The following is a 14454-nucleotide window of genomic DNA, read 5'->3' on the forward strand; positions in this document are numbered from 1 at the left end:
AGAAGAATATGGGATTAGCGTAAATTTGGTTGTATTTTTAAGATTAAAAATTTCGGAGTGTCTATTGCACCGATTATCGGCGCAGTAAAATACATTTTGCTATCTTACCGATCAAATTTTTAACCAATCATAGAGCGTATCTGTCCACGTGACTCTCCGATTTTTTTTTCAAAAATAATTTAGCTTTGTTTATCGTAGTCAAGGCAGCTACAATTTTTGTAGCATCTTGATTTTCTTCATATGAAGAATAACAAATTGCCATTCATGAATTTGAAAAAGAAAAAAGGACGATCTTCTGGAAGAGAGAAGCGAAAACTTTACAAAATGCTTCAAAGAAATTTAAAAAATTTGATAAGGCTCCGCTGGAATTGAAATACACATGGTGGAAGAATTCATTAAAAAAAATGTACAGATAACAGTCGCCAATCCAAGTAAGTAAATTTTGTATTGTTTAATTAATTTTTAAAATGTGTTATTTAAAATGAATTATTTAAAATGTGTTAATTGATTAGCAACATCGTTCCTGATGTCACCATGTCAATAGTCACTATACACCTTGTAAAGAACAATTTAACACTCTTGTTTTATATGTTCTCTGACCTGCTATCTATTATTTTATATTGTGTCTGCAAGCCCTTATAGAGTTTAGTTTATACATTTTTTATACGTAGTTTGTTTAAAAAAAAATTTATTTTCCAGAACCTTTACTCAAAATTGTCCAGCTGCTGTCTCCAGATAAACAATTTTTGCAGATAAAATCAATGAATGAGGATCATGACCATGTCCTCTCCGAATCTTTGTTCCGTTCTTCGCCTAAAGAAAGCCTGATACCTGTTGAGCACCAAGAGAAAGTTCAAAAATATGTGAATCTCCAAGTATCTATATTTCTGTTCCATTTTATATAGGTAAAAATTTTTCCTACATTTACTCTAATTATCTCCATTTTCTATCATAATATTGTTTGTATAGTTAAGAAATTATTTTGTTACTCAGAGTGATTTACACTGACTTACGTGGGAATATTATAATATCTATTTGAACTTATTGTTGTTGCTCAAACTGTTGTTAATGGAGATTTCTGTATCGTGATCTGCGGCAGAGTAATCGCAAAGTCCAGGAAACTTCCGGGCAGTGACCCGCGAGAAACTAAAAGAAATGTCATAGAAAGGGACTGACTCGTAAGGTATAACTTGTAGTTACCCCTAGGCAATTATCTACATATATTTTTTTTAAAAATTTGCAAGTTTAAAATCTGTTTGGCACCTTGGCAATTGTAGTTGCTTCGCCAGATCACAATACGAAATATCCCCTGTTTTTTTACCTTGCCATAATGTCAAATGTATTTTAGTTATATATAAGAGCATAGTAAATTTTCATATGCAGTCCTTGCTTTAAATTTTATGTATCCATAAAATATGGTTAGAAGCAAAGACACATAGAAAATTCAAATTCTGAATTTGTTTTTGGCCAAGTAAAATAAGCTTTGAGGCAAATTTAATGTTTGTGTTCTAAAAATAAATTCAATGAAATACTTGAAAGTAAAGCAAGTACATTGACTTTAGTTATGCAAACTGTTATGACAATATAATTTTTTTTAATAATTTAATGCATGACCCTTATAATAGTATTATATTAGTAAACAATTTGTTTCTGATTGAGGAAGAATATATTTGGAGTGTTATTATCATAAATAGTGATTTTGTGCTGACATTTAATATAATTCATATCTCTTTAAATATCTTTATTCACTTTAAATTATGACATAGTATTTTTTATGATAATGATCTTTTTTTTATGAGTTTTACTGTGTAAATATTTTTATTTAAATAGTATTGTAAAAGCTTAAAAATAGAAATAAATCCAAAAAGTTAATATAAAATGCATATAACAAAATTAAAAGGAGTTTAAATAACTCATCATCACCAACTCACTAATACATATACAGTGATACCTCGAGATACGAGTTTAATTCATTCCCTAACCTTGCTCGTATCTCAAAGCAATTTTGCCCATTGAAATGCCATTAATCCGTTCCGTCCCCAAAAATGCTACCCTCAATTGTTTTTGTTGTGTGTTTTTGAATAAGAAAAATGTATTTATAAATGACAAATACTATATAAAAACATAATAAAAGAGAATGTAAAGCAGAAAAAACTGCTTTTATAAAGTGTACATGCATATTTGTATTTTGGTTACTTAAATGCAACTTACACACAACTTAAATGCTACTATATGCTTAATTTTAGTCACTGCTTTTCTCTTCACTGGTCTTTGCTTTTTTATCCAGATTTAAAAACTGTCCAAGGAGGTTTGTTTCTTCCTTTTCAGAATGCTGGAGAAATGAGTTAGGCAAGTCTCATTAAATAGCTCCGATGTACTACCAGTTTCAACTTTTTCAGGGTGTTTCTTTTCCACGAACTGTGAAATTCTCTTCCACATTCCCAAGAATTCTTTTATCTCATTTGTAGAGATAACCTCCTCCACCTCTGGTTCTTCCTCGAATCCAATTTCTTGCAGCACGCCTGAATGCTCACCCATCACCAGGTCCATGGATTTTCTCAGAGGCACAATCTCCTCCTCCGCTGGCACTTCGAGTTCGAGTCCTTCAAAGCTACGGACTTAGCCGACAGCACAATTTTCGGCTATAGACTTCGAGGCTCGGTGGGTGAACGGGAGCATTGTCGAGGACGAGAAGGGCTTGCAAGGCCATTCCTCGTATCTCAAATAACTCGTATGTAAGGGCATTCGTATCTCAAGGTACCACTGTATTTGAATCTTTTTTATTGTTAAAGACACAATTTTTAACTCTTACATTATAAAATATAAATGCAACAATAATGTGAAAGGAACAAGTATATTAATCTTGCATTAAAACAATTTCAATTTGGACAGATTTATTATTTTCCCTTCCTTAGCTTTTCTAACTGCACAATTTAGCAAATGAGATTACAATACACAATTTAGCAATTCTTTCTAAAATTAAAAAAAAAATTCCTTTTGTTTTGTTTTGCATATTTAAAAAAAAATCACTCATTAAATGGCCCAAAAATTAATTCTATTATTTATGCCGGGTTCCCATCGTCCTTAAAAACTACTTATTTTTATTTTAGCAATTTTTATCTTCTGCAATGATTTTTTTTCTTTTTCTTAAAATATTTTATATTTTTAGGTTTAACGGCAAAAGTTGTTGGTTTGAAGAGGAAGAAAGGTAATAGGCCCACTCCTTTTACAAGAAAAGCAGTTTTGGAGGGAAAAAAAATATGCTTATGAACTGCTTTGTAGATGAAGAGACATTATCGAAGACCATAAATAAAGGCATTTTGAAGAAGAAGCTGCTATAGAATGTGGTATAGAGAAGGTTTCTTCTTGTATGGAATCATGTGTTGAAATTAATGAAGTGAAGCTGTTCTTTACTTCTGATGGGTGGCTATTGGTTAAAAATGTGATTTTACAAAATCGAGAATGATGACATGGGAATGTTATTCATGCAAACAAGATTGTGGTATGGTGATACTATTTTGTGCGACTCTTATTCGCAGTGGTATCACTATTCTTATGTCGGCCCTCTGCAGCCTCCAGAGCAAAAGTATTGTTCAAAATCTAAACTTTTTAGACTTTTTTTTTTTAGCTTATTTTGATTTTCTTCCTGTGAGATAGATATTTGTCATGTGTAAGCCAATTTTGAATAAATATTTGTCATGTGTAAGCCAACTTTATATTTTTTTTAATTCTGAAACAAACTTTATTTCTTAATTAGTAATTTTTATTGCTTTTTTTTTTTAAAAAAAATATTTGTTTAACCATTGTCAAATTTTCAAGTGAATGTCCACATAAAAACTCATCATTTACCTTTCATTATTAATTTCTGATGGACTTCAATGACATAAATTTTCCCACCAAGTTGTTAAATAATTAAGTTTCTAGGTATAGGTGTTACCTATTTTGATAGAATAGTACTTTACTTTCAATAAATTTGCATTCAGTATGTTCCTTTTAACTGTAATTTATGTAGTATGTGTTTCTTTCAACTTTGTGATTGCTTGCTTCTAATCCTAATTGTATAAATTTATATTTAGTTTTTTAAATCTGCTACATTTTTGTCCAATAAAAGTTTAGTTTCTTCCTGCATTTGTGTTTGATGAAATTTTGATAATATACAAGGTTTTGTATTTATAGAAATGTTTCGAGAATAAATTTTTAAAAAATCTACTCCTTTCTTTCCTACACTTAATCTTTAAATATTGATTATAAAATTCCTATTTATCAACTTTCTCTGTTTTATGAAGATTTTACTTTGAAAATTATCTTTTATATTTGATTCTTAATTTAAATAAGTGGAACTTAAAAAATTTTAACCTCCACAACATATGTATAATATCAAACATATATAGTACCAAACATGGTATTACTTTGATACAGGCACTGAAAAAATTAAATCGTATTTAATTAATTTTAAATCTTAAATGACAATACAAATAAATCTGAGTTACTTAAGATTCCAGCAGTTTATCTTCACACAATTTTATTTTTTAACTTATTTTTGTGTCTACTCCAGGTTAGTGAAAGGACATTTTATACTATGTCCCAGGTTCAAAAAACAAGTGCTTTAAATTTCTCAAGAAGTACTTAAAGGATTATTTTGTAACTTTGAAGATGTTTAGTTTTTTGCGCATCAGACACAGATCTATAGCAATTCAGTTGAAATTTGAGACTTCTACCCGTAAGGCAGAAAAAATTCTAAGTTTATTTACAATAATTCTCTTAAGTGGTAAAGTGACAAATTTAGCTTTCAGTGGTCCAAAAGTAATCGTAACTTGTTTTGTCGATAGGCAGGGCTGATTACGCTCTGGAAAAATCCCGAATTTTTCGCTAACAGTGATCCTAAGATCGAAGGTTCAGACGTTTCAAAAAATCATTGATCACAGAAGTTTCTGGAAATCAAATTTTCAAAGGCGAAACTTAAAAACACAGTTTATTTTATTTGTTTGTAAGGGAGAGCCAGATACTTTATAAGCTTATATTCCTGATAAATATTTATTTTTTATTAGTAAATGGTTATTATAATCATAAACTCAAGAAAAACATACAGTAAAACCTTTTTTTGTGCGTTGGATAGGGACCGCATAAAAGAAATCATACAAAAAAAATTATAAGTTATTACGTATAACAAACAACTTTGTACGATATAGTACCTAAAAAAAAAATTTATGCGGTGCTTAGGGACCGCATAAAAAAAGTTGGACTTAAAAAAAATACATCAATGAATTATGAGAGAATGCTTTCAATTAAATTAGACCTAAAGAAATTTTAAAAATAATTAATTCTTCATTGTCCATGTACATGGAGAAGTTTTCAAATTATGCGTTAAATAGTTTGCTGCTACTGGTCGTAAGCAAAACGCGCATCTTCTGAAATGGTTAACAATAGCTTGAAGATAGGATTTCAATTGATTTGTTTCTTAGTACCATAAAATCGGTGATCAGTTTTATGACGACGGTCGACTGGTCAATTGCTTGTAAACCTCATGAAGTGTAACTTTAAACACCAAATTGTATCTCAAAAATTTCAGAGTGACCCTCGTATGTACGTAACTGGCTCTGCCTTATCAAGAGATTGTTTAAAATAAATGAACAGAGCATCGCGAAGTCCAGATACATCGTTGTCAAGGAGAGACCACGTAATCAGAGTTCGTCCACAACATGTATATGTACATTGATAGGAAAAATTAAACTGGCGCTAACGCCGCTAAGATTCATATACCGCATAAAAATAAATCGCCCAAAACCAAAATCGCATAAATAAGGACCGCACAGAAACAGGATTTACTGTATTTGTAAATTTTAATTACTTCTCCTGGTCATCATAGGTATGTATAAAATTTTAAATATATTCTAAGTAAACTAAGAAATATTGAAAAAAAAAGGAAAAATCTGAAATAGACTAAAATTATGGAAGAAAAAAAACTTAACGCTTTTTTTTTTTTTTTTTTGCATCCTGACTGAATTAGGAAGTAATATGACCCTTCATCCATTAGTTACATATGTAGTTTTAGTTTAACACAAAAGACTCGAACGAATCGAAGAAAATTTTCACACACTTATAAAATTCATTTATCCAAAAATAATTTTTAGTAAACTTTCATTATTTTTTATTATTTTATTCAATTTTGGTAAAAAAAAACTTTTGAAAAGTTATCAAGTTTTTTTGCATCAGTTTTTAAATAATATAATTTTACATGGCAAAATACAAAATTTGAGCGAAATCAGTCGAATAGTCTCTTAGAAATTGAATTTCAAAAGGGCTAGATATTTAAACTTCGATCTCTCAGGAACTATTCGATCGATTTCGCTCAAATTTTGTCTTGTAAAATTATAATTTTTAAAATGGGTGCAAAGAATTGTATACCTACTTTTAAAAAGTTTTTCAACCATTATTGAATAAAATAATGAAAGTTCACTAAAAATTAATTTTTTGCATAGAATTATCTAATTTGCTTTAAAAGTTCTCGAGATGTAGCGAAATACACAAAATAGTAAGATTTACATTAACTTCTCCTGGCTATAAATTGTTGCCGCTTCCACCTATATTTAGGGGGTTCGTAAATCTGTCTGTAGCCTTCCAAAAATGGTATATGTTTATTCAGAGAAAGTAATTTTTTTTTTGTCTGACTTCTTCGTAACTTAAAATATCGTCGACTCTTATTAATTAGCATATTTGTGGTCACCCATCTCTTGAACCATTAAGATTGAGCCCTAAGCGTGAAGGTCTCTGATCATTAGATCAAAAGTTATTTAGAGTGCCCTTAAGGATAAATTGAGGTATTTTTCAAAGGTAAAAATGAAATTAATATTTAAATATGTCATTAGGTTGAAAAGGGTTCAAATGAATATCTCAAAATTTACCTCAAATATACCTCCAGAGGTATATGCAACAACCTGAGGTGTTTCATCTTACATTTGAGGAGAGGTAGATATTTACTACTTTAAGGTGTTTCTTTTTCAACCTTAGGTTATTACTTATCAACCTGAAATATAATTCTTTACACCTAGCTATGGAACTATTTGTTCAACAACCTTAGGTGCTTCATTTTAACACTTCAAGTTATTCTGGAGCTGCCTAAAGTGTATTTTTTGACAATTGTAAAGGTAATATTTCATTAACGTGAAGTGTTCGCTGCTCTACTCATTACAGATATATAACAAGAAAACTGACTAGAGCCTAAAATAGCTATTTTTAACGCAAGTAAGTAAGAATGTTGGGCCCAAGCATTATAAATGTGAATGCACACTTTAAATATTGCCAATGATTTCCCCATCATTTTAAATTTAAAAACATTAATCTGAAGACAAAATGTTGAGTGTAGATATAGATTCCTAAAACACGGTTTCAAAGTATCTGTCTTTGGATGGAGCTCCCACTCTGCATTTTTGCATTATAAAACCAAGTGAGAGGTTTTCTTGGACGATGGGTTGGATTTTGTCGTTGGAATCCGTCATTCACTAAGAATTTTGGAATTAAATGACTAAGCAAAATTAATTACTTTTGATAGTTAAATAAGACAAAAATTAAATTTTTTTGCCATTAAATCCTCGTTATTGGATACATAATTTATTGAAAAAAGTTATTTAATCTTCATTTAATTTATAAGTCAACCACCGAAAATAAATTACATAAAATATATTTGATCAATATGAAGTTAATAACATTAATAATTTATAAGGCAAAATGTTTTCTCTCGCAGTCCCAACAATTCTCTACAAAAATAAATAACTATTAATATTAATATATTATGTTCAAATCAGGGCCTGATTACCGAAAAGGCACAGGAAGCAAGTGCTTCCCCTTTTAAATTCTAGGGGGGCCCCCAAATGTCTGAAATTAAGGGCCCAATTTCTTATTTTTTGTAGCCAAAAAAAATATTAATAATAAAAGAAATAAGAAAAAAAAATGACTCCAACAAAAACTCTCGAAAAGAAAAAAAATGGGATGCTTTGTGTTGTTTTGCCGCTAGTAAAAAAATTGGCATAAAAAAAGAGACTCTTTTTGCAAAGAACCTTTCGTATAACAACAAGTAACTTTATAATTTAATTTAGTGAAATATTTAAATTTTGTCAACATATGTGCTAGCTACTCCCTCATGTTTTTGTTACTATATATAGTTGGCTACTATGCATGTTGGACCCTACTTTACGTGCTTTATAAAGCACGTAAAGAAGGGTCCAACATGATTGCATAGGATCTCTGTATTCCTTTCTAAGGTTCTAATAGTTTTCACATGGTTCTTCCCTCTTTAAAATGTATTGTTTATGGGTGAAAAATATCAAAAGTTTCTTTTGCTCAAGTTAGGGGGGCCTCAAAATCCTATTATGCTTCCCCTATTTTCAGAGGTTAATCGGGCCCTGGTTCAAATGCTAGATGTATTATAAAAAGCTGTATCGCAAAACATATTTTCATATATTTTAATGGTATACCATTAATTCCTCTGTCACTTTATGTACTGTATTATTATTATTATAAAAACAGTTGAATTTAAATTATAATTATGAAATATTATTATTAAAAAATATTTTTCAACCAGACAATTAAGTTTAATATAATTTATTTAAATAACCGTAATAGCTATCGCCCCTAAAACTGTCTCAAAAAATTTATAAATTAAAAGAAAAATAATAATTTCGAAAATTTTGGTACCCTTTGAAATAAATGATAAATAAAAAATAGATATACTTCACCAGAAAAAAAAGTAGGAAAAGACACCTTTATTTGTACTTTAGTAAAAACTTTATTTAAATTATTAATTAAAATATAAATTAGTCGAAAGAAACAATTAATATATTTAAATAAATCCAATATAATGTTAATAAATAATTTAGTTTTTAAAAATTCTATGAAAAATTTTATACGCTTTAAGGAAAAAAGAAATAATGTTCTTTTATTTTTAAATTTTTTGTTGTTGGTGAAACAATGACAACCCATCAAACAATGACAACCCATTACCAATTTCACATACACAGGTAGAAAAGCATAACTTATAGCTATTGTACCGATGAATTAGTTTCTGTAAAGTGGCGCTGTTGTCAACGTCGGCGCGATAGCTCTGAGGCTATCTTACCGATAGTCGGTGTAATAGACACTGCCTAAAAATTTGTCATCCGAAGAAAGTATTAGATTTTATAACATGAATAAAAAGGAGAAATCCGATTCTAGTTCTCGCGAGAAGAAAGCTAAAAGAATTAAAACTCACCATTCAAGACCAAATATTCTCTCTATTATTCCTGTAAGTAAACTGACAAAAATTGGTTTTGAATATTTTTTAATGGTATATGTCTCCCTCTTTTATTAAATTTCTACCTCAAAATGTTTTCAATTGTGTAAAGAAGAAGGAGGAAATTGATATAGAAGCATTGATCAAATAAATTTTAATGCTATTCTCAAATTTTAATGTACAGTAAAACCTCGCTACAACAATATTTTGCGGACCAAATAAGAATATTGTTGTAGAGGGATATATTGTTATATCGAGGGCCCACATAATTCTGGGACGCAATAAGATTTTTTGAAATTTAATGTTATATATTCATTAACTATAAATATATTTATATATTATCGAAAAAATTAATTTGCAAAGTGTTTATGACGGTTAAGCATTAAAAACAATGGATATAAATACAGAACATAAGATTGTAAACTTACTTAAAAAAAACATTTTTATTGAAAAAAATCCGATATTTTTGTTTGTTTATTCATTTTTCTGACTGTTAAGTCAACCAACAAAGTATGCATAGAGTCCAATGCCCGAAAATGATTTTCATTTGTAAATGGAAAACTTGAGAAAAATGTCTTTAGAGATTTTACGGATTGAAGAGCTTCATGGGGTGACAATACGGACTGTGATACACATTGAACATCATCACCATCTTCTTCCTCATCATTATTTTCCATTTCATCCGTAATTTCAGAGAGAATCTCTTCATCACTAACTCCTGCGAAAATTGTCAGATCGTCATCGGCAGTTAAATAGTCCTCCACGTTAACACCATATGTTTTACCCATTTTTTCCTCAAGTTGGGATAAAGATTTTTGAAGATTCAAAACAAATTCTTGATTATCTGATAGATCACTGTCTGTGGAATTTTCTTCACTATTAGAAACAATTTCATCTTCCAAGACACACAAACCGGCCTTTTTCCAACAATTTTGAATAGTTTTTTCTGTTACCTCCCACCAACTACCAGCAATAATATCGCATACCTCCTTGACATTCACAGTTTTAAAAGGATCTTCTACTTTATTTTCGATGTTGACAAGTATCGATTCAACCAAACGCTTCCTGTAGTATCCTTTGAAACACTTGATTATGCCCATGTCGAGTGGCTGCAAAATCGAAGTGCAGTTGGCCGGGAAATAAACAATTTCGACGTTGTGTAGTTTTGGAATTGAGGTGTGAGCGGTGCAGTTATCAATTAATAAAGCAATTTTTTTCTTCCTCTTTTTCATTTCTTTATCTAACATCAACAACCATTCAGAAAAAAACTTAGAAGTCATCCAAGCTTTTTTATTGGCTTTATATTCCACGGGAAGACTTTTCACATTCTTGAAACACCTCGGCTTCAATGATTTGCCGATAACAAGAGGTTGCATTTTGTGTGTCCCTGTGCTATTGGCACACAGAAGAACAGTCAATCTCTGCTTTGATTTTTTTCCGCCGTAACATTTTTCACCCTTAAATGCCAATGTTCGATCGGGAAGGAGTTGAAAAAACAGCCCAGCTTCATCTGCGTTATAAACGTTCTCTGGTTTATACTTTTGAAGAATATCTGTCATCTTCTCTTGCTTCCATTCATTTGCTTCGTTAATCGGAGCAGATTTTTTCTCTCCGTGAACTTCCTGGAAAGTTATTCCATGTCGATCCCGAAAACACATTAGCCAACCATTACTAGCTTTAAAAGTTTCGTTCCCTAGCATTACTGCGAATTTACGTGCTTGTGTGCATAACAAGGGCCCATTTATCGGGATATTTGTTGCTCTCATCTCTTGAAACCATTTTAAGACGGCAGCATCAATGTCTTCATTAGTTGCGACTTTTAGTCGTTTACGCTTTGGATTAATTAAATTTGAACTTACAGTATCTTCGATCTGTTTTCTTTTCTTTAGAAACGTTGCAACTGTAGATTGAGATAATCCGTATTTTCTAGCTGCATCAATCTGTTTCATTCCATCATCAATATCTTTAATAACGTTAAGTTTATCTTGAAATGAAAGTTGCTTTCTCCCTGCCATCTTATGCTAAATTACACTAGTAAAAAATATCCAATACACTGAAGACTCACCAAGCTGAAAATGTTAGCAGCACTAAATGCGAAAAGCTCTGATCGTAGAATTTGCGCTAGCTCATGAAAACACCAGGTGTAGTTTAAATCAGGGATTAAGTGACAGTGATGAACGATGACCAATGGTCAGTATACATTTTTTTCTCCTCCTCAATTTCAATATACGTGCTCCACCCACCTTCTACAGAAACAGTACCTTCTCAGGGTAGCAGGTGTTACTGTGATGTGTGTGGTCATTTATGACTCATGATGTTACAATGGTGATTTCTTAAGAACTGAGGGAGGCAATTCTAAAACATGAAGCTCTTAGGGTGGTCTAAGTACCTCAACAGTGGGGGAATGAAATTTGAAAACAAAAGCCATTCTCTGATGTGAAAAGAAATAACAGTGGGGTGAAAGATTATAACCAGCAGTGACCCTTTTATCAGAAAAGATGAAAAAAATGGTAAAAGATGACAAAAAGGCATTTTACATTATTTGAAAACCAATAAAAAAAATAGAAAATAATGTTGAAATTTGAAGAAAAAAAATCGTTTTACAGAGGTTTACTGTTTCAGAGAATATCGTTATATTGAGAGGAAGATAACATTAATCCATATGCAAGTTTGGCGGGACCACGGAACATTATCGTAATAGAGGGAGTTATTGTTGTATCGGATATCGTAGTAGCGAGAGTTCACTGTATATATATTTAGGGGGTTACGATTCACAATTTATGTATCGTGATCTGTGCGAATTACTATCGTCAAGGTGCCAAATGTATTTTAAACTTGCAAATTTCTTGAAAAAAGAAACATGTAAAGGTATTTCCGGAGGTGGCTATCCCTTATATCCCTGGAGTTGGTAACCTTTTGTTCTTATTTTTTTTAGTTCCTCTTTGGCTGAAGTCCACAGTTTGCCAAGTCTTGACAGTTATGGGGAGATTTCCGTATCGTGATTTGTAGCAGAATAATCACCAAGTCTTGGCAACTTCTGGGCAGCAGCCTGCGAGAAACTAAAAAAACATCACAGAAAGGGACCAACTTGAAATGTATAACTCGTAGCCACCCCCGGGCAAACTTCTAAATGTTTTTATTTTTGAAGTTTGCAAGTTTAAAATCTATTTGGCACCTTGGCGATTGTAGTTGGCGCACCAGATCACAATATGGAAATATCCCCACAGATCATGTGAAAAAATCCTTCCATTTAGATCTCATACTCAAAATAGCAAATTTTATAATCCGTATCAAACTATTGAAAATAAAGCTGGGGAAAATCCCAGCTAAATAAACTTATCATATCTTTTAAATTATTAGTCTCTTTATTACCTCGGTCCACATATGTGGACCTTCACTTCTTAGCTTCTAAAAACACACTATGATAAAATTTATAATTTTTTCTTCACTACAATATTTGTGGACAATTTAAGTTATTTGGGAGAACTCCACATAAATAAACAGAAGTGTTTTTTTAAAAATTACACTAATTCCACGTACTCGAAAATGTAAGCAATATTAAATATTATATAAGTTATTCTGAAAATAGTTTTTTTTTAATTCTTTTTACTTAGTTGTTCTGTGATCTGTATGAAGATTTAAAATTTATATTTACTTAACATTTAAAAATAATATGGTCAAGAACATGCAGGTCCATGTATATGTACTTTGGTACGTTAGGCGAAATTTATGACAGCATAGTAGCCGAATGAAATCTATACCCGAATCTATAGGCCGAATATTATGAGTATTTAAATTTACATTTATTTAGTAATGTTTTTATGTTTTATATTTAGTAATGTTTGATGAATTGTTTTATATTAAAGTACATACCTATATTTAGTATCTCTCATAATTTTGTAAGTAATAAAGATTTTTCCCCATGAATTAAATATTTTTTTATAATTAATGTTATATTCTTTTTAATAATTATTTATTTTGCATGGTTTGTATGATTAAAATAGCTGAGTTCTAATTTGCATAATTAGAATAACTGAGATTTAATGCAGTATTGCAATGCGCTTGGATAAAAATTAGTATTTTTTAAATTTATATTTTTCTAAATAATTATTAAATGTATTTATTATTGTATTTAAATGGACCATTTGATAGCAATTTGCATGTTTGTTTCTACTTTAGGTACTACATTTGGGATATTTATATTCTTTTACTTTGTTAAAATCTGAGATACACATGTGTACCAAAAATTCAGTCCCTGGCAGTATAATTTGTATTTTGTTTACTTTATTACGACTTATGGCAGTAAAATAGAATTTCGGAACTGTAAAATCTTTTTTTGTTGTTGCGATTTTCCTTTATACTTTAGTAAATGAAGAGGTTAAACTTTTGGTAGCTTCAGTTCTAAAGGAAGGAAATTATTTAAAGGAATTATTTAAGGAAGATTTCCGTATCGATATATGCGACAAAATAATAATCAATTTTTGGTGATTTCCTCACAGTTGTTCATAAGAAACTAAAAAAAAAAAAGAATCAGTCTAATTTGCAGCCATCTTTCTCTATGCAAACATCTGTACTTTTTTAAAAACTTACTTTTAATCTTGCCGTTTGTTATTGGCGTGAACTATTTACCACTATAGAAATATCCTCTGTGTTAAGTACAACTTTTAGTTTGCTAGAGAAGTGATCTCACATAAGTGATAGTTTTGTGTATAAAATGTAAAAAAAAAAAAAAATTATATTGACCCAGTGTTCTTCCTAAGCATTTTTAGAAGGACGGCCCGCCCTGTTTCCACATTGATCCCTCTAAATGCCCCTTCATTTCCTTTTTGTGAAAAATAAGCTGCTATCCCTTAAAACAACTGCTTTTTTATTCATATTCCAGTTTGATAAAACTAATTCTCTGATAAAATAATAATTACACATTGTTTAAATAATAAATAATAATTACACATTTATCTGTGTTCATAGGTTTAATTCTGATTACTATTACAAATATTTACTTAGTTCGGATTATTTTAAAATCATTAAATTTTTATGAGCATCTCTTTTTCCGGGGAGAGGGGGAGTTAATAATTCTTTCTTATAAAAAATGCACATTTAAAAGTACTTTTTTCCATAATTTCAGTTTAATTTATAGAAAAAAGCTTTCAAGTTGTTTATCAATGAATCATTTTCTTATAGTTTATACA

General features: G+C 30.3%; 1 protein-coding gene and 1 long non-coding RNA gene across 2 annotated transcripts in view; both read left to right on the plus strand.

Moving 5' to 3' along the window:
• The first annotated feature begins 176 nt into the window (after window positions 1-176).
• LOC147805765 (uncharacterized) lies at window positions 177-4209 on the plus strand. Its single transcript, XR_015428652.1, has 3 exons — window positions 177-431; window positions 700-905; window positions 3170-4209. It is a non-coding gene; the product is annotated as an uncharacterized LOC147805765 (long non-coding RNA).
• Window positions 4210-9090: 4881 nt separating this feature from the next.
• thoc5 (THO complex subunit 5) overlaps window positions 9091-14454 on the plus strand; it is a 41593-nt gene continuing 36229 nt past the window's right edge. The window contains exon 1 of the mRNA XM_043051225.3: window positions 9091-9277. Coding sequence (XP_042907159.2) covers window positions 9179-9277 — 99 coding nt within the window. The 5' untranslated portion in view covers window positions 9091-9178. The remainder of the gene's footprint in view (window positions 9278-14454) is intronic.

This window comes from Parasteatoda tepidariorum, chromosome 8, assembly GCF_982258835.1.
Source record: "Parasteatoda tepidariorum strain Cologne lab strain chromosome 8, Ptep-v5.0, whole genome shotgun sequence".
Classification (NCBI taxonomy): Eukaryota; Metazoa; Arthropoda; class Arachnida; order Araneae; family Theridiidae; genus Parasteatoda; species Parasteatoda tepidariorum.